This window comes from Rhinolophus sinicus, linkage group LG05 (assembly GCF_036562045.2).
Source record: "Rhinolophus sinicus isolate RSC01 linkage group LG05, ASM3656204v1, whole genome shotgun sequence".
NCBI classification, from domain to species: Eukaryota; Metazoa; Chordata; class Mammalia; order Chiroptera; family Rhinolophidae; genus Rhinolophus; species Rhinolophus sinicus.
Window position 1 is genome coordinate 91,846,321 of NC_133755.1, and position 20,145 is coordinate 91,866,465.

Consider the following 20,145-nt stretch of genomic DNA (forward strand, 5'->3'; position numbering starts at 1 on the left):
TTATTCAAATACAGTCAGGTCATCTTCTTCTGGAACATCGTCATAACATACTAAATGCATCCGTCTGGCTGACAATCTTAACTGGGGTGTATTTTTGGGGTAGGTCTTATTTTCAAGGAAACAAGGTATGTGCTCTGATGTTCACTGCAGCTTTATTTACAGTGGCCAAGACATGGAAACAACCAGTGTCCTTCAATGGATGATTGAATAAAGAAGATGTGGCATATATACACAATGCAATGCTATCCTGCCATAAGAAAAGATGAAATAGTGCCATTTGCGACAACATAAATGGATCTTGAGATTATTATGCTAAGCGAAATAAATCAGACATAAAAAGTCAACAACCATATAATTTCACTGATATGTGGGATATAAAACTGAAAGCAGCAAAAGATCAAGACAAACAAATAAAGAAACAAAAACTCATAGACATACACAGCAGTTTAGCAGTTACCAGATGGTAAGGGGGGAGAGGGTGGTAGATGAGGATAATCAGGATCAAACATATAGTGATAGAAAGAGAACTGACTCTGGGTGGTGAACACAAAACGTGATATACAGATGATGTATTACGGAATTGTATACTTAAACCTATATAACTTTACTAACAATTGTCACCCCAATAAACATTAATTTAAAATATATATATCTTGCCTCATATTTTACAAAGCACATTCATAGCAAATACCTAAATTAGGCCCAATAATAATAATTTAAGAAATCTATACTCATTTTAGAACACTGGTCATTTTGGGGACTTGAACTCCATCTACCGAACCTTCTCTCACCTACCCATTTGACCATTTCTCTGTTCCGTCTCTCAGACTCCACACTATTATCTGCTTATTGAATCTTTCCATGTGTTTTTCAAGCATGTTGGGAAACTTTTCATACAATATTCTGAAAGTCATTCATTTGTGGGAAAGGAATAAAACCAAACATAATAGCCTCACTAAAATACAAAATGATGAGACTCAAAAAATCATTTAGGAGAAGAGTCAAAGATTTGCTGGAGAAAAACAAATGCTTTTAGTCAACACTGTGTCCTTGTTTCACTGATAAAGTTCTATTCAAATTATAGTCACAATATAAGAAACTATGAAGGTTATGGAAAACCTTTCAAAACCCAGGACTGAAACAAATTAACGAAGGCAATTTAGACTGCTTTGCGTCTGCAAGTTTCTTCTCAGGGACATAAAGACAGATGGGAACAGACAGGAAAGGATCAGGGAAATTCACATATAATAAAGTTTCTAAACTGATATCTAAGAATATTGAGATCTCTAATCATATCAGGAATGAGAAGTAGTAGTATTGTTTCCCCGAAAATAAGACCTAGCCGGATCACCTCTAATGAGTCTTCTGGAGCAAAAATTAATGTAAGACCTGATCTTATATTATATTATATTATATAAGATCCGGTCTTATATTATAGTAAAATAAGACTGGGTCTTACATTAATTTTTGCTTCAAAAGACGCATTAGAGCTGATGGTCTGGCTAGGTCTTATTTTCAGAGAAACATAGTAGGAGAAATACAGTGTGATGGGTGACATTCAATGGCAGTAAAGTGGCCCTAGAAATACATACAGCATATGACTTTCTCTTTTTTACTTAGGGATTTCATTTTTTGCCTCCATGTATTTTTAAAATATTTTTCAAATACAGTTGACATACAATATTATAATAGTTTCATGTATACACAACAGTGATTAGACATTAATATACCTCACGAAGTGATCACCCTGGTAAGCCTAGTACCCATCTGACATGATAGTTACTACAATATTATTAACTATATTCCCTATCATGTATTTCACATTCCCATGACTATTTTTATAACTGCCAATTTGTACTTAATCCTTTTCACCTTTTTTCGTCTATCCCCTGAACACCATCCCATGTAGTGATCACCAATAAGTCAGACAGAGAAAGACAAATACCATATGACTTAACTTATATGTAGATTTTAAAAAACAAAATAAATGAACAAACAAAATGGAAACAATTCATGGACAGAAAGTGCATATGACTCTTTAAACTCTCTTTCTGGCTCTTTTGTATCTTTGCCCTTGATACTATGTTGTTCTAAATGTATAGCTATATGATTTAAATATTTGGCTGTCATTAATTAAATCATGTTTTCACTGAAAGATAGTGTAATCAGTATTAGGTCATCTCTATACATTAATTTATGGCTACGAGGTAGGTAAACTCCTACAGATGAGGAAACCAAAACTCAGAGAGATTAAGAAATTTCTTCATGTTGCTTTACTAAGCAAGTTATGAAGCCAAGATTCAAAACCAGGTATGTCTGTCACTAAAAACCTTCCATACTACTAGCATTTCCCAACTGATGGTTCACAAGGTTTTGTGGTTTTTGCAACAGTAACCAGTATGTCAAACTGGTACATTAAATGTACTGACAACTCAGTACTTCTATCAGTTTTTGACCTAGCTAAACACTCAGAGCTGTCATGTTAGATTTAATTGTTATAGCACTTTAAATGTGTTTATTCTTGCTTATAGGATTTATACCCATAATACACTATTGTTTACAAATAGTAAAATATCGATCAGAACCTGTCATCATCCAACTTAAAGCTGGTAGTATCTCTTCCCTAAATATTTCAATATAATTGCTCTAAACAGACACCTCAAGAACTAGCACTATGAATCTTTCACTATCCTACTGTGTTTCCCTGAAAATAAGACCTAGCCAGGTCATCAACTATAATGCAACTTTTGGAGCAAAAATTAATATAACACCCAGTATTATATTATATTAGACAAGGTATTATGCTATATTATATTATATTATATTATACAAAATCCAGTCTTATACTATATTAAAATAAGACCGGGTCTTATATTAATTTTTGCTCCAAAAGACGCATTAGAACTGATGGTCTGGCTAGATCTTATTTGCGGGGAAACACAGTGTATACAAGGTGTGATCAAACAATATGGTGAATGTTTAAATAAATAAAAAATTTATTATAGTAAAAGACACATTGCCATTAATCCCCCTCAAACTATTCCCCCTTGCTTCAAACACATTTATCCCATCATCCTTGACACTTTCTGAAGCAGTTCTGGAAGTCCTCTTTCGTGAGTGTCTTTAGTTGCGCTATCATGGCTACTTTGATGTACTGAATCAATTAAAAACATTTACCTTTCATGGTCATTTTGACTTTGGGGAAGAGCCTGAAGTCAAACGGTGGCAGATCCAATGAATAAGGTGGATGAGGAAACAGCGTAATGTTTTTATTTGACAGAAATTGCCGTATACCAGAAGCGATGTGTGACACGGAGCGTTGTCATGGTGGAGGATGCTTTACAGCACACTTTACAACACACTTTCTCTCAACTGTAGCTCACACCTGACTGACTGCACCAAACAAGCTGAAACTTGTCACACACTGTACTAAGGTTCGACACGCCGCTTCCCGTATTGAAGATCCTGCCTTTCCGTTGGATGGCACTCGACAGAGGCATTCATCATATTTGTGAGCACAATGGAAAAGCTCCTGGTACGGCAATTTCTGTCAAATAAAAACATTACGGTGTGTCCACATCCACCTTATTCACTGGATCTGTTTAGATCTTTGACTTCTGGCTCTTCCCCAAAGTCAAAATGATTCTGGACATGGAGGCAGCCATGACAGCGCAACTAAAGACACTCATGAAAGAGGACTTCCAGAACTGCTTCAGAAAGTGGCAAGAAGGATAATATAAGTGTGTTCCAAGCAAGGGAGGGAGGTATTTTAAGGAGAATTAATGGCAATGTGTCTTTTACTGAACAATTTTTTAATTTAAACATTCACCATATTATTTGACCATACCTCATAAATTAGCCAGATTATTATTCTATCTACTTTCCTCACTATGTCACTTTCTAAAATTTTCAATGCCTCCAGAAGCCGACAGAATTACATATACATTCCTCAGTTTGAAATTTGATGACTATGAAAATCTAGTCGCAAGCTTCTATTTCATCTCTTTTCTCCAGTATATATTTAAGAAACATTGTTTATACTCCAAATGGAAATCCACATGTCTTGATCAGAGCGATTTCATGTATACCTATGGCTAACCTTGGTTTCTTGGCATGAATGCAAACTCGGTGCAATTTATCTGACATTTAAAAATAGGAATTCTATTCCTGACAACATCATTCAAATTCATTCTGAAGTCCAAACATAGTTTCAGTTATTAATGATTACTAAGTGGCTTATTATTCGAACATAAAGACTTAGTTAAAACAAAGAAACAATTGGTTTTAAAACTCAAGTGTAAATAAAAAAAATTAGTAATTATCATTCCCTCTTTTGGAGAGTAGCCATTCAGTCTTTAATACTGACACAGATGAATAATTTCTTTGTTACTTACAAGGAACTTTCATTTCCTGACTAGCATAAAAAGAGAACAAAAAATTAGGTATGTTATGGGGAAAAAAAACTGAACTCCAGTATTTTCTTTATTTCCACAAGTGAGACATTTGAAAATAGTAAGTATATCACTTCCTGATCTCTGATTTAAATGAAAAGGCAGTAGTTTTATTTTATACCCAACATGATAGAAAACACCAAAGTTATTTAGTAAAAAAACAGAGTTAATACATTAGCTTTTAAATGGAAAAAAAAATTAAAAATATTAAGTTCCTAGTAAACATAAGACAAACAAAGCAACCTTATTCTTTTAATTAAAATTTGTTGGGGTGACTATGTGCCAAAATTAACTCAAACTGGATCAAAGATCTAAACAGAAGACCTGAAACAATAAACTGCATAGAAGAAAGCATAGGTACTAAACTTATGGACTGTGGGTTCAAAGAGGATTTTATGAATTTGACCTCAAAGACAAGGGAAGTAAAAGCTAAAATAAATGAATGGGACTATATCAAACTAAAAAGCTTCTCCACAGCAAAAGAACAATCAACAAAACAAAGAGGCAACCAAGCTCTTTACAAACAACGCCTCCGATAAGGGGCTAATATCCAAAAAAATATAAGGAACTCATACAACTCAACAACAAAAAGACAAACAATCCAATTAAAAAATGGGCAAAGGATATGAACAGAAACATCTCCCAACAAGACATACAAATGGCCAACAGATATACCTAAAAGTGCTAAACTTCACTAGCTATTAAGGAAATGCAAATCAAAACCACAATGAGATACTACCTCACACCTGTTAGAATGGCTATCATCAATAACTAATAGTAAGTGATGGAAAGGCTGTGGAGAAAAAGGAACCCTCATACACTATTAGTGAGAATATAAATTGATACAGCCACTATGGAAAACAGTATGGAGGTTCCTCAAAAAATTAAGAATAGAATTATCATATAACCCAGAAATCCCTCTCCTGCGTATCTACCCAAAAAATCTGAAAACATTTACCCGTAAAGATATATGTGCTCCAATGTTCACTGCAGCTTTATTTACAGTGGCCATATCATGGAAACAACCAAAGTGTCCTTCAATAGATAAAGTGTCCTTTGATAAAGAAGTTGTGGTATATATACATAGTGGAATACTATTCTGCCATAAGAAAAGATGAAATACTACCATTTACAACAACAGGGATGGATCTTGAGATTATTATGCTAAATGAAATAAGTCGAACAGAAAAAGTCAAAAACCATAGGACTTCACTGATATGTGGGATATAAAACTGAAAGCAACAAGACAAACAAATAAGAAAGAAAAATTCATAGACACAGATAACACTTTAGTGGTTACCAGAGGGTAACGGGGGAGGGAGGCTAGTAGAAGAGGGTAAAGGGGGTCAAATATATGATGATGGAAGGAGAACTGACTCTGGGTGGTGAACACATAATGTGATATATAGAAGATGTATTATAGAATTGTATACTTGAAACCTGTGTAGTTTTGTTGACCATGCTTACCTCAATAAATTTTAATTAAAACAAGAGGAAAAGAATGGGGATGCCCCCAATTCCGGGTAAGAAGTCTAAGGTAAGGACTGCTGTGAATTGTACCTACCACCCCCCAGATTTTCAATGTCCTAAATAATAAAAGCAACTGGAAGACGAAAATAAATTACAAAAGAAAAATGGGAAGATACTGTTTTATACCTCTGCTAAGAAAACCAAGTAACCTGAGACACTATTTATAACTTACCAGAACTGTAAATAATTTGTACTCTGAGCTTCTCTTACCTTGAAGAGTTGACTATTAGTACGATATATATTACAGAAAACAAAAAAAAGACATGCTAAAAGTGGGAAAAGAACTAGAAATTCCCTGCTGGTTGGTCTTCTAGTTTATGCAGTAGCAAACTACCCCGGGTAATTGGTAGGGAAAATGTAGCTAGAGGCATGCTACTTAGAATATGCCCATTTTATGTAATGTATTAAAACTGTATATCTATCTGTTAATAGCAATACAAACTTTACTTTTTTAAAAAAGAAATAAAATAGTATTTCTTGAGGCATGAGGCAGTAATATATGAGAGAATATAAGATTAATTAGACAATTTTAAGCGCAATCAGAAATAAGTGCTGTCCCCAAATAATTAATTAATTTTCCACAGTACATTCATAAGAAAGTTATAAGTAGAAATGAATAAAAGTAATCAGTTTTTAGTGACACACAGTGTTTGTATATTTTGAATCGCTCCATATGTGGACACGTGTTTCTATTCCGAAAAGTGGGTGAGTTTTCAGTCTGTTTATGCCAAATATGTAGTACTTCATTTACTCCACATTAGGACTGTCCCCCTCCCCCCCCCAAAAGAAAAAACAGACAAAATTTTTTTTCCCAGATGGTATTTGTGAACTCCTTTATCGCATTCATATAAACACTGAGTGTGTTCCGGTTTGCTGAGTTACATTCCCATGCTGTGACTTAGTACAAAGTCTGAATGTTTAGTTAGGTAGAAGACTGTTTCCAATCTGTGATTCATGAGGTCCCCATGGTACCTCCACTTCCTTTATTTTATGCAATCACAAATTATATTAGTTTGTCCTATTTTGATAACCCTTATAATTGAAGTTCTGTACAGGAAACTTTATTACTATTTTAAAACATACTCATAAACTATTACTGAGGTGGCATAAGTGACGCCTCACAGAAGTGGTGATTAGGATTGAACAGTACCTAGCATAAGCTCCTGCTACTGGGAGATTAACTGCCAAATTAAAAAGCATTAGAAGTCAGAGGGGAAAAGGAGGCAATGGACAACTCAGTGCAGGCTAATCCAGATGGGAGATTTAAGCAATCATTCTTCATATATATAAATTTATTATTAATTTCACAATTAAAGATTATTGGAATAACACTGAAAAATGGTTCTGATATGAAAACATAGTACAAGAGATTGAATAACTTACTACTTGCCTGGTAAATTAATATGGGGAAAATCCAATATAATTTTAAAATGGAATGAGAATTTTATTCTACGTGTAAAATGAAGATTCTTCTGATATTTTACTTTGAATGAGTAGAAAATGAAAGCAGCTACATAGTCATTAGCACTCAGGACAGTTTTGGAACTTGAAAGGATGTTATTATGAGCAGCATCACAAAGCAACACATTCACTGATGCTGAGTGAAGTTCCCCAGAAGGAGCTTGGCGATGCCACCCTCCCTTCTCAGGGCGTCGCTGCCTCTATAACAGTTCACTGCAAAACCAACCCTGGACACTATTTTTTCCTTTTTGCCCGTTTTTGTAAAACATCCTCTTCAGATTTCTTTCAGTTAGAGAAAACAGGTACAAAGGTAGGTCTTTCATAATAGTGAAGTGACGTAATGTGAACTGTCGAAAAGCAGGGGATGCCTGTATGTATTTTCATTCTTTAACATATTGTTAATCGTGCAGAACCAGTGGAGAAGAGTTAACTGGGGCCTAAGACAGTCACCACCTAACAGGTGGAAGGGAGGAGAGTTAGGTGAAATCTTGTGGAAACGGAAGGTAGGCCGGGCTGATATACTTGGTAGGAATCAGGGGTAGGATAAGAGGACACAGGTCTCAGGTGGGAATGACAGGTCAAAGAAACCAAAGACAAAAGAAAAGACATAAGGAAAACTTAGAGATTTAGTCTAATTACCAGTCTTACTGTAGTATTTCCAAAATAACATAATATGCAGCTGTTGCTAAAATGATCCCCTAAATGTACACCCGTCTCGGCCATGACCCAGAAGCCCCTGGAGGTAAAGTACCCAAACATGGTCCATCTGTAGATTCTGAAAGGGCCCTATGACTGGGCTCCAGGCCCTCCCAGTGGCAGTCAGCAAGTAGTCCTGCTGGCACAGGAATCTGGCAGAAAACACTCCTGTCTAGGACTGAAATCACATCAACTATTTTTTCTGACCCCAGTGATATGGAACTGGAAATCAGTAACAGGAGGAAAACTGGAAAATTCACAAATAGTGAAAATTAAACAGCCCTCTTCCAAATGACCAGTGGGTCAAAGAAGAAATCAAAAGGGAAGACAGAAAGTATAGTGAGACAAACAGAAACAAAATCACAATAGATCCAAACGTTTGGGATGCAGGAAAAGTAGTTCTAAGAGGGAAGTTTATAACAATAAATACCTACATTAATAAAAAATGCCTCAAACAACCTAACTTTACACTATAAGCAATTGGAAAAGAACAAATTAAGTCCAAAGAGAGCAGAAGGAAAGAAATAATAAAGGATTAGAACAAAAATAAATGAAATAGACACTAAAAACTCAAGAGAAAGAAAAAAAATCAATGACACTAAGATTTTTTTTGAATAGGTAAACAAAGTGAACAACCTGGACTTAAACTAACCAAGAGAAAAGAGAGGACTCAAGTAAACAAAATTTTAAAAGAAGTAAGAAATGTTACAACTCACATCACAAAAATACAAACCATTGTAACCATTGTAAGAGTATACGAGGAACAATTACATGGAAACAAATTGGATAACCTAGATGAAATGAATAAATTACTAGAAACATACAACCTATCAAGACTGAATATGAAGATAGAAAATCTGAACAGACAATAATGACTAAGAAGTTGAAGCAAATACCTCCCCCTAAAAGAAAAGATGAGGATCAATCAGTTTCATTGGTGAATTCTACCAAACATTTAAAGAAGAATTAATGGCACTCCTCCTAAAACCTGCCCAAAAATACTGAAAAGGAGGGAACATCAAACTCATTTTATGAGGCCAGCATCACACTGATACCAAATTCAGATAAGGACACGACAAGAAAAGAAAACAACAGGCCAACATATCTAATGAATATAGATGCAAAAATTCTCAACAAAGTACCAGCAAACCAAATTCAACAGCACATGAAAAGGATTGTACACTATGATCAAGTGGAATTTAATCTTGGGATGCATGGATGGTTCAATATTGGCAACTCAATAAGTGTGATATTAACAGAAGGATAAAAATCGTATGATCATCATAACAGATGCAGAAAAAAACATTTCACAGAATTCAAGACACTTTCATAATAAAAGCCCTCAATAAATTATGTGTAGAAGGAATGCACCTCAGTGTAATAAACTCCGTATGTGACAAACCACTATCTAATATAATATTCAACAATAAAAGATTGAAAGCTTTTCATCTAAGATCAGGAACAAGACAAGGGTGTGCCCTTTCTCACCACTGTTATTCAACATAGTACTGGAAGTCCTACCCAGAAAAATTAGGCAAGAAAAAGAAATTAAAAGTACCCAAATTATAAAGGAAGATGTAAAATTGTCTCTGCAGATGATATTACGTTATATGTAGAAAACTTAAGACGCCAACAAAAAAACTGTTAAAACTACAAAACAAATTTAGTAAAGTTGTATAATACAAAGTCAACATACAAAAATCAATCCCATTTCTACATACCATCAATGAACTATCTGAAAGAGAAACAAAGAATACAATCACATTTAAAGAAGTATCAAAAAAATAAAATATTTGGGAGTAATCAAACCAAGAAGGTGAGTATCATTACATTGAAAATTTTAAGACATTGATGAAAGAAATTGAAGATGACGCAAATACATGGAAAGATATCCTGTGTCCATGGATCAGGGGAATTAATAGTGTTAAACTGTCCATACTACCAAAAGCCATCTATAGATTCAGTGTAATCCCTATCAAAATTCCAATGAAACTTTTTACAGAAATAGAAAATTCTTTGGAATCACATGGAATGCTAAAATTCATATGGAATCACAGAAGGTGCTGAATAGCCAAAGCAATCTTGAAAAAGAAGATCAATGGTTGAAAATCACACTTTGTTATTTCAAACTATACTACAAAGCTATAGTAGTCAAAACCGTATGGTATTGACATAAAAACAGGCCCATAGACCAGTGAAACAGAATAAAAATGTCCAAAATATACCCATATAAATGGGTATTCGATAAATGATGTAGAAAATTGAATATTCACATGCAACAGAGTGAAACTGGACACCTATCTTATATCACTCACAGAATTAACTCAAAATGGTTAAAGAGTTAAATGTAAGACCTGAAACTAAAATTCCTAGAAGAAAATAGGATAAAACCTCCTTGACATTCATACTGGCAATGATTTTTGCATATGATACTAAAAGCATAAGTAACAAAAGCAAAAACAACTGAGACTATATGAAATTAAAAAGTTGTTGTACAACAAAACAATCAATAAAATGAAAAGGCAACCTATGGAATGAGGGAAAATATTAGCAAACCATATATCTGATAAGGAATTAATATCCAAAATATACAGGGATCTCATACAACTCTAAAGCATAAAAAAAGAGGAATAATAAAAAAAATAATTGCAAGGATGGGGTTCAGAAAGCCTCAACTTTGGTTCCAACTCGAGCACTTAATAAGCTTGGGACTTTGGGGAAATCTTCTTTCTTTACTTCCACATTCAAATTAGGAGTAATAATATCTTCTCTTCTTTCCTCACTGAGATTTAATAATAATGAAATAAAATATACATGAAAGTGTTGATAAACTTAAAAAATGGAAAAGGACCTAAACAGACATTTTCCAAAGATATACAAATGGACACAGGGACATGAAAAGATGCTCAGCATCACTCATCATCAGGGAAATGCAAATCAAAAACACAATGAGATATCACCCTACACCTGTGAGAATGGCTATTATCAAAAAGACATGAGATAACAAGTGCTGGTAAGGACATGGAGAAAAAGGAACTCTTATGAGCTGTTAGTAGTAAAGTAAATTGGTGCAGCCATTATGGAAAACAGTATGGAGATGCTTCAGAAAGTTAAAAATAGAACTACCCTATGACCCACCATTCCACTTCTGGGTATACAGGCATACCTCGTTTTATGGCATTTCACTTTATTGTGCCTCGTAGATGTTGCATTTTTTACAAATTGAAGGTTTGTGGCAACCCTGCGTCAAGCAAGTCTATGGGCACCATTTGTCCAACAGCATTTGCTGTAATAACTTCATGTCTCAGTGCCACATTTTGGTAATTCCTGCAGTATTTCAAACCTTTTCATTATTATTATATTTGTTATGATGATCTGTGATCTTCGACTACAACTTGTTGAAGGGTCAGATGATGATTAATATGTTTTGGCCATAGAGCATTTTTTTCATCGAAGTATATGCATTGTTTTCTTAAGACGTAATGCTATTGTAACAGGCTACAGCATAGTGTAAACATAACTTTCATATGCAATGGAAAACCAAAAAATTTGTGTGACTTGCTTTATTGTGATATTTACTTTATTGTGGTTGTGCTTTGGAACTGAACCTACAATATTGCCAAGGTATGCCTATATATCCAAGAAAATGAAGTTGGTATCATGAAAAGAGATATCTGTCCCGTCATGTATATTAAAACATTATCTACAATAAGACAAGACATAGAAACAATCTAAGAGTAGGTCATGGATGACTGGATAAAAAAAAATGTGTGTGTGTATGTGTGTGAGATAATTATTATCAGACACTAAAAAGAAGCAATTCTTGCCATTTGCAACAACATGGATAAACCTTGAGAACACTATGTTAATTGAAATAAGTCAGAGAAACACATGTACTGTATGACATCCTATATGCAGGTTCTGAAAACAAACAAACTCATAGAGACAGAGTAGACTGGTGATTTCCAAAGGCTGGGCAGGGGAGGCAGGGGGAGAAATGGAAGAATGTGGTTAAGGGGGATAAATTTCCAATTATATGATGAATCAGTTCTGGGGAATGGTGAATATAGATAACAGTATTATACATGTGAAAGTTGCTAAGAGTATAGCTATTAAATGTTCTCATCTCCCCCACACACACACAGAATGTTAAATACGTGAGGTAAGTGATATGTTAACCAACCTTACTGTGGCAATCACTTCACAATATAAACATGTATCAAATCACCTCGCTGTACACCTGAAGCTTATACAACATTATGTCAATTATATCTCAATAAACATGGAAAAAAGAAGTAAAGGAAAAAATTGGTTTTGATGAATAGAGTATTAGAAAAGGAACATGGAGACTATAAAACACATGCACGCAATTTGTAATGGCTGCATAATATGCGATGGTAATAAAGGACCAACTTCTTTTTAACCATTTATTGGTTATCCTTCATTTCCTTTCAAGAATTCACTCTGATACATGTCTGGACGTGACAAAAAGAAAACAAGCAAGACCTTTCTCTAGCAAGGGCTCTCATTCGACTTCACACATATTGACATATGGACAAGGTCAATCTCACATATAGAGATGAAAACTATTATCCAAATATTGCATGGGTAAGGAGAGGTAAGCATACATTGTAATGAGAGGTTCTTTCACTAGTAAAAACAGCTATTTCTTGTTTATACTATTGTAACAGTCATCATCAAATACAGTTCCAACTTCTATATTTGAAATTGAAGAATATAAAAATGGTTAAATGTTCCATAATTCAAAAAGGGGTATTTCAACCCAATGAGATACATTTTCAAATAGTATAACAGAAAATACTTCCTTAAATGAAAAAATACACTAGATGGACTCAATTAGCAGATTAAAGATTCCAGAAGAATCTTAAAGATATCAATAAGAAACTATGAAAGTCAAACAAAACAGAGGGAAATGAAGTTTGTAGAAAAATTTAGAGACTGTAAGATTTTGAAACAATAACAAATGGTCCAAAACACATGTAACTGAAATCCCAGAATGAAAAACACAGAACGTAATTAATGGCTGAAAATTTCTGGTAATTGGTGGAAAATATTAGTTTACAGATCCAACAAAAACAACAAACTTGCAAGCAAGGTAATCATGAAGCAAATCAGTCCCAGACACATCAATCTGCTGAGACCCAATTATAAAGAGAAAATCTTGAAATCAGGCAGAGAAAGGCAACACAGGGTTATACAAGGGAACAAGTGAGTAACATCTGATCTGACATCAGAAACTAATATAAACATTGGAGTGGCATAATGGAACAGCTAAAAGGAAGAGATTATCAACTAGAAGTCCTCATACAGAAAAGATATATTTCAAGAATAAAAGTGAGAAAAGATGTGTTTAGATTAATTAAAAAAAAAAAAACAACTTCAGAGAATTCATCATTGGCACACTTGTGCTACAAAAAAAAAAAAAGGTTAGAATTCTTCAGGCTGAAGGAAATTATTTAAATGTACACTCAGATCTGTATCAATTGATCAGAATGGAAAATGGTAAATATGTGGCTAAATGTGAAAGATTATATGTACTTCCTTTTATCTATACTTCCTTTTATTCCTTTAAAAGATATGACTCTTTAAAGGAAAAGCTGTCACACTGCAATGTGACATTAATAGCATTTATAGCTTTAATACATAAGATCACAATAACAGTACACAGTAAATACCTGATGTTCTTGGGGGAGGGGTGGCGTGGGCACATGGAGACACAAAGAAAAAAAAAAAGGCCATGTGAACATGAAGTCCAAGAAAAGAACTGCGACTGAGAACTCTATATTCAGTACTTTAAAATTCTTGTGCCACTTCCTTTCAATCTCCACGGTCCCTAATTTTGTTCTCTTTCAAATCACTGTTCTCCTATGGTAATAAATCTGGCTGCTTTTAGATTTATATTATGTCTTAAGTGCTCAGCAGTGTGAACATGTATTTCTTTGAGTTTGCTCTGTTTGGAGTTTGCTCAGCTTCTTGAATCTGTAGATTTATGTATTTCAGTAAATTTCTGATGTTTTCAGTAAATTTCAGATGTAATTATAAGAGAAAGCCCATTTGTAACAGCAACAAAAAAGATTACACTTAGGAATAAATCTAGCAAGAAATATATGAAGCCCCTAGAATAAAAATGTTAAAACACTCATGAAAGACACAAAAGTAGTGTTGAAAAAATGTAAAGACATTCCATATTCTTAGATTGATTCAACATTCTAAAGATGCAGTTCTTTCTAAATTTATAAATTCATGCAATCTCAATAAAAATTCCTACAAGCTATTTTATGGACCTACAAAATTTAATACTAACATTCACATGGAAAAACAACATTCACATACAAGCATGGCCAGGAGCAGAATCAGAAAAGAAAAATTACAAGGTGAGGCTAGCTGTAACAATCTTTAAAATATACTATGAAATCTTTATAATTAAAAATGTCATGTTAGCACATGCAGAGATAAATTAACCATTGGTATAGACTACAAATCAGAAATATACCCCAATGCATTATTAGTATATGATAATAATATGTGATTATTAGATCTGAGGCAACTCAGATCATTAGGGAAAGTATAGACTTTTAAATAAATGGTGATAGTATAACCGGGTAGTCATTTGGGAAAAGATTAAATGCATATCTCACACAAAAACAAGAATAATCTACAAATGGATTAGGGATCTAAATGTTAAAAAACAAAACTCATACAAGTACTAGAAAGCAATATGGATGAATTCCTCTTTAAACTTGTTATAATGAAGTCTAACTATGATTTAAAATCCAAAGGCAATAAATGATTGATGCATTTGACTATGTTAAAATAAAAATACCTGTATGCCCAAAATAGGCCACAAAAAACCAGTCCAAAGGTAACTGACACACTGCAAGAATAGATTATCAATATATACCACAAACAAAGGACTGATATCCCTGACATATACCTGACACAGGAACAAAACCTGAGAGGAAAATGGGGAAAGGACATAAAAGAGTTCCTAACAGACAATGCTGGTACAGCCTGAGCAAAAATAAATAATATTACTGCATAATGATCCTAAATATACATTACTCTATACATATATACATTAAAAATTGAATTAAGAAATGGTGATAAAGCATCCTATTCCTTTCAGGATGACTGGAATAAAAAATACAAAAGGAAAGAAGGAAACAGAGAACCACTGTTAGGCAAATACCACAATAAAAACTGCCTCAGACAAAATACATTGATGAATGTTAAAATTTATAGGCAAAAAATTTCAGAGAAAAAGAATATTTGCATAGTCACAAAATATTGGGTAGGTGTAAAAAGTAATTGCGGTTTTTGCTATTAACTTGTTAAACCGCAATTACTTTTGCACCAACCTAATCTCTCTCCCAAGATACTTATTAATAACAAAAATGGAAAAAAAACAACAACCTAATTTTATTATAGTGGAAAAATTTGGCATATACCACCTTACCTAAGTTGTCAAGGTTAAGATCACAAATAAGACATATCAACAGCATGAACCTTCTGATATGATACACTTAGAAAGACCTATCACTTCTATGGCATTCTTGCCAAAGAAGCATAGTCACATTCTAATCATAAGAAAACATCAGACCAATTCAAAAAGAAGAACATTCTACTAAACAACAACAGCCTGGTACTTTTCAAAAGTGACAAGGTCATGAAACTCAAGGAAAGACTGAGGAATTATCATATATCAGAGAAGATGACAAAGACATGACAACTAATTACAGTGTTTTATCCTAGATTGGCTCTTGGAGCAGAAAAGGACCATTGATGGGAAAACTGATGAAATTCAAATAAGGTTGATAATTTTATTAACAGTAATGTACCAATGTTATTTCCTGGTTTTGGTAATTGTACTACGGTTATGTCAGATGTTAATAGAGGAAAATGAGGTATCTAGGAATTCTCTGTACTATTTGTGCAATATTTCTGTAAGTCTAAAATTCAAAATAAAAAAGGTTTGGAAAGAGTTCTGGAAAACCTCTACTTATACAGTAATAGAAAGCAGATTAGAAAATCTGTTATCGGGTCAAAGAGTGGGTGAAAAAACTGATTTACACAGGTGGCACAAGGGAACTTTTTGGATGATGAAAATGTTCTATATCATGATTGTATTCATAGTCACATGACAATAAGTTGTCAAAACTCATTGAATTATGCATTTAAACTAGTGAAATTTTGTTATAGGTTGATATATTTGTCAATAAATAATAAAATATTTGTCAATAAGCTGACAAAAAGAATTCCAAATGTAAATACAATCTTTTAAAAAAAAGTGTTGGGTTGTAATCCCAACATAAGCAGAATACAGATGAGAGGTATCAAATAAGATTATGCATGCCCTTACCAGATTAATTAACTGAGTGTGTACCACATCTTCCACCAAAACCGCTGTTTCATGAAGAGGCCTCCTAGCATCACCTAAAGAAAACCTGCACAAAGAAAAAAACAAACAAAATTAATCACATCAATTTTATGGACTGTAAAAGTGAGAAAGGAAAAGGTGAATGATATTTATTATATTAATGAGTTTAATAAAGTACAAATGGTTCTCTCAAATAAGAGTAGGTGTACAATTTTCTTCCTTTTTTTTGATTAATGTTTATTAGGGTTACAACTGTTAGTAAAGTAACATAGACTTCATGTGTACAATTCTGTAATGCATCATCTATATTTATCACATTGTGTGTTCACCACCCAGAGTCAGTTCTCCTTTCATCACCATATATTTGATCCCCTTTACCCTCATCTACCACCCTCCTCCCCCCTTACCTTCTGGTAACCACTAAACTATTATCTGTGTCTATGAGTTTTTGTTTCTTCATTTGTTTGTCTTGTTCTTTTGTTGTTTCCAGTTTTATAGATCATAGATCAGTGAAATCATATGGTTCTCCACTTTTTCTGTCTGACTTATTTCTCTTAGCATAATAATTTCAAGATCCATCCATGTTGTCGCAAATGGCACTATTTCATATTTTCTTATGGCAGAATAGTATTCCATTGTGTATATATACCACAACTTCTTTATCCATTCATCTATCGAAGCACACTTTGGTTATTTCCATGCCTTGACCACCGTAAAGAAAGCTGCAATGAACACTGGAGCACATATATCTTTATGGATAAATGTTTTCAGATTTTTTGGGTAGATACCCAGGAGAGGAATTGCTGGGTCATTATATAGTAATTATATTCCTAATTTTTTGAGGACCCTCCACACTGGATGTACAATTTTCTATGGACAAAGAATTATACCTGTCCTACATAAGCTGAAACTTCCCCAAAAATGCAGTGTTATTTATTCTATATCTTGATTTGTATAGTCATTTTTAAGGGCATGTACTGTTTCAAAATACAAAATATTAACCACTTCATAATACTGGCAACCAGAAAATCATGTTACTATATCGATATTGCCAATACAGTTAATGTAACAATCAAATAGAAAATTACAATAGCATACAATATAATTAAAAGTTGCTAAGAAAAATTTATGTAAATGCCATAAATTATCATTTCCTATTATATGCAAGCAGAAGATTAAGAATGGATTACAAAACTGTTCTTAAAAGTCATATTCTCAACTTTCATATGGTGGACTAGATATGTACAGAAAATCACTTCCTGGTAAAGAAAATTTGAAAATGCACAATATTGTATTAAAAACTTGTATTTACAGTATACTTTCACTAGCAGTTGGGAAGACAAAACATAAGTCGGACAAGATGAGAAAATACAGTTCTTCAGGATAAGAGAGCTACAGCCAAAGTTTATTCATGGCAGCCTACAGCCTGGATTTCAGCTAGCATAGTACTCAAGGTATAGGCAAGAATGCTGCGCCCCCAAGCATGGCAGAAGGTCAGTGTGAGGAACCTAATATAAAGTGGAGAAAAGGAACACTCAGATGGTGACACCTTCAATGTGTGAACTAGGAAAATACTTATTCCACAGAAGGCACTCTGCCTCTCTCTCCCAAGGCTGTCAGTGAAGAGAAAAAATGTGGCACTGCCATGAGATGACAGACAAATAGACAAATAGAATAGAACAGAGAGCTGAAAAATAAATTCTTACATATGTGGTCAACTTATATTCAATAAGGATGGGAAGAACACCTAATGTGGAAAGGACGGTCTTTTCAATAATTCGTTTGGGGGAATGAATTCAAAACAGATCAAAGACCTAAATTAAAGAGCTAAAAGTATAAAAATCTTTGAATGAAACAGAAGGGGAAATCTTTTTGACCTTAGATTTGGCTATGGTTTCTCAAGTATGACACCAAAAGCACAGGCAACAAAAGAAAAAAAAATAAACTGGACTTCATCAAAACTAAAACTGTTTACACATTGATTACTAGTAGGAGCGTTATGGAAGACAGTGTGGATGTTCCTCAAAAATTACCTTATGACCCAGCAATACCTCTCCTGGGTATTTACCCAAAAAAATCTGAAAACATTTATCCATAAAGACAAGTGTGCTCCAATGTTCTTTGCAGCTTTATTTACGGAGGCCAAGACGTGGAAACAACCAAAATGTCTTTCGATAGATGAATGGATAAAGAAGTTGTGGTACATATACACAATGGAACACTATTCTGCCATAAGCAAAGATGAAATAGGACCATTTGTGACAACGTGGGTGGATCTTGAGATTATAATGCTAAGCGAAATAAGTCAGACAGCAAAAGTAGAGAACCATATGATTTCACTGATACGTGGTATATAAATCGAAAACAACAAAAGAACAAGACAAACAACTGAAAGAACAAAAACTCATAGACATAGACAATAGTTTAGGGGTTACCAGAGGGTAAAGGGGGAGGGGAGGCTCTAGAAGAGGGTAAATGGGGTCTAATATATGGTGATGGAAAGAGAACTGACTCTGGGTGGTGAACACACAATGTGAGATATAGATAATGTAATACAGAATTGCACACCTGAAATCTATGTAACTTTACTAACAATTGTCACCCAATAAACTTTAATGTAAAGAAAAAAAAAGAGAGCGAAAATCTTCTGTTGTGTTCACTGATAAATTTTTTCAGTATTTACTTCTTTGGACTGCCTGAACCGTTTTCCATCCATTATTTTAAGTTACTCCAAATCTCACTATAGAAAAAATAGCAAGTTAACAAAGTGAAATAAATGACTAAAAGATAAAGCAATGATTCAATTCATATCTCTAGTAAAAAGAATATTTTAAAACCACGTTAATAAAATATACAAATAATTATCAAGCTTTCCCTCAAGCTTTAATGGGAACTTAGAACTCTTTAACTAAAAGTAATCATTAGTATAAACATGTCTAAAGCCATCTAAAGACATATAGCTTGGGATGGGATTTGATGAGAATATTATTTTAATTTTCAGGGTTATTCACATTTCAGCTTTAATTCCACTTTTGCTCACAGCAGTTATGCCAGTCTTCCCCCCTCCACACACACACATAGAAAGCTAGATATTGTCCTAGTGGTTTTCGGAAAATAGAAATAAAAACCACCACACCCAGCCCCAGTCTCTTCCTTTTAGCTCTGCAACGTATATAACATTTTTAACTCCAAGACAAAATCCGAGTAATTGATACTTGCACAAATCTTTTGATTTTTTTTCCCCTTACAGCCCGACTTGACCACTCACTGATGCCTTGACTGACTTGCCCTAGGTCTAGTCCCCACCAATACAGTCTGATACGCAACCCCTACATACTTCCTGGATGCCGATAACCCGATAGGGCAACCCCAGCCTCCACTAAAAGTCTTTCAGGAAAATTTCCTTAAAAGGCTGTCCCTTCCCTGGTCTCCTACAGCAACTTGGTAACTGAGGTCACAACTAGGACGTGTAGAGCCAGCCATCCTGCTGGACGCCACTTGATGACAATGGCAGAGCCACTTATACCCTCCCTTTGACCTAAACAAGGTGGTGTTAGTCAATCCCAAGATCAAATGTCTCACTGAGCACGAGGCAGCTAACTCTGCAAC

The 20,145-nt window shown here is 34.1% G+C and overlaps 1 protein-coding gene across 3 annotated transcripts in view; it reads right to left on the bottom strand.

The window, feature by feature from the left end:
• Nucleotides 1-20,145, bottom strand: part of SUPT3H (SPT3 homolog, SAGA and STAGA complex component) — a 464,238-nt gene that overhangs the window by 232,929 nt on the left and 211,164 nt on the right. For all 3 annotated transcript variants that reach the window (XR_012496623.1, XM_074333029.1, XM_074333030.1), the window contains exon 3: nt 16,519-16,603. Coding sequence is in view for 2 of the 3 variants with exons in the window: in XM_074333029.1 (XP_074189130.1) it covers nt 16,519-16,603 (85 nt within the window). In the remaining variant the exon portion in view is untranslated. The remainder of the gene's footprint in view (nt 1-16,518; nt 16,604-20,145) is intronic.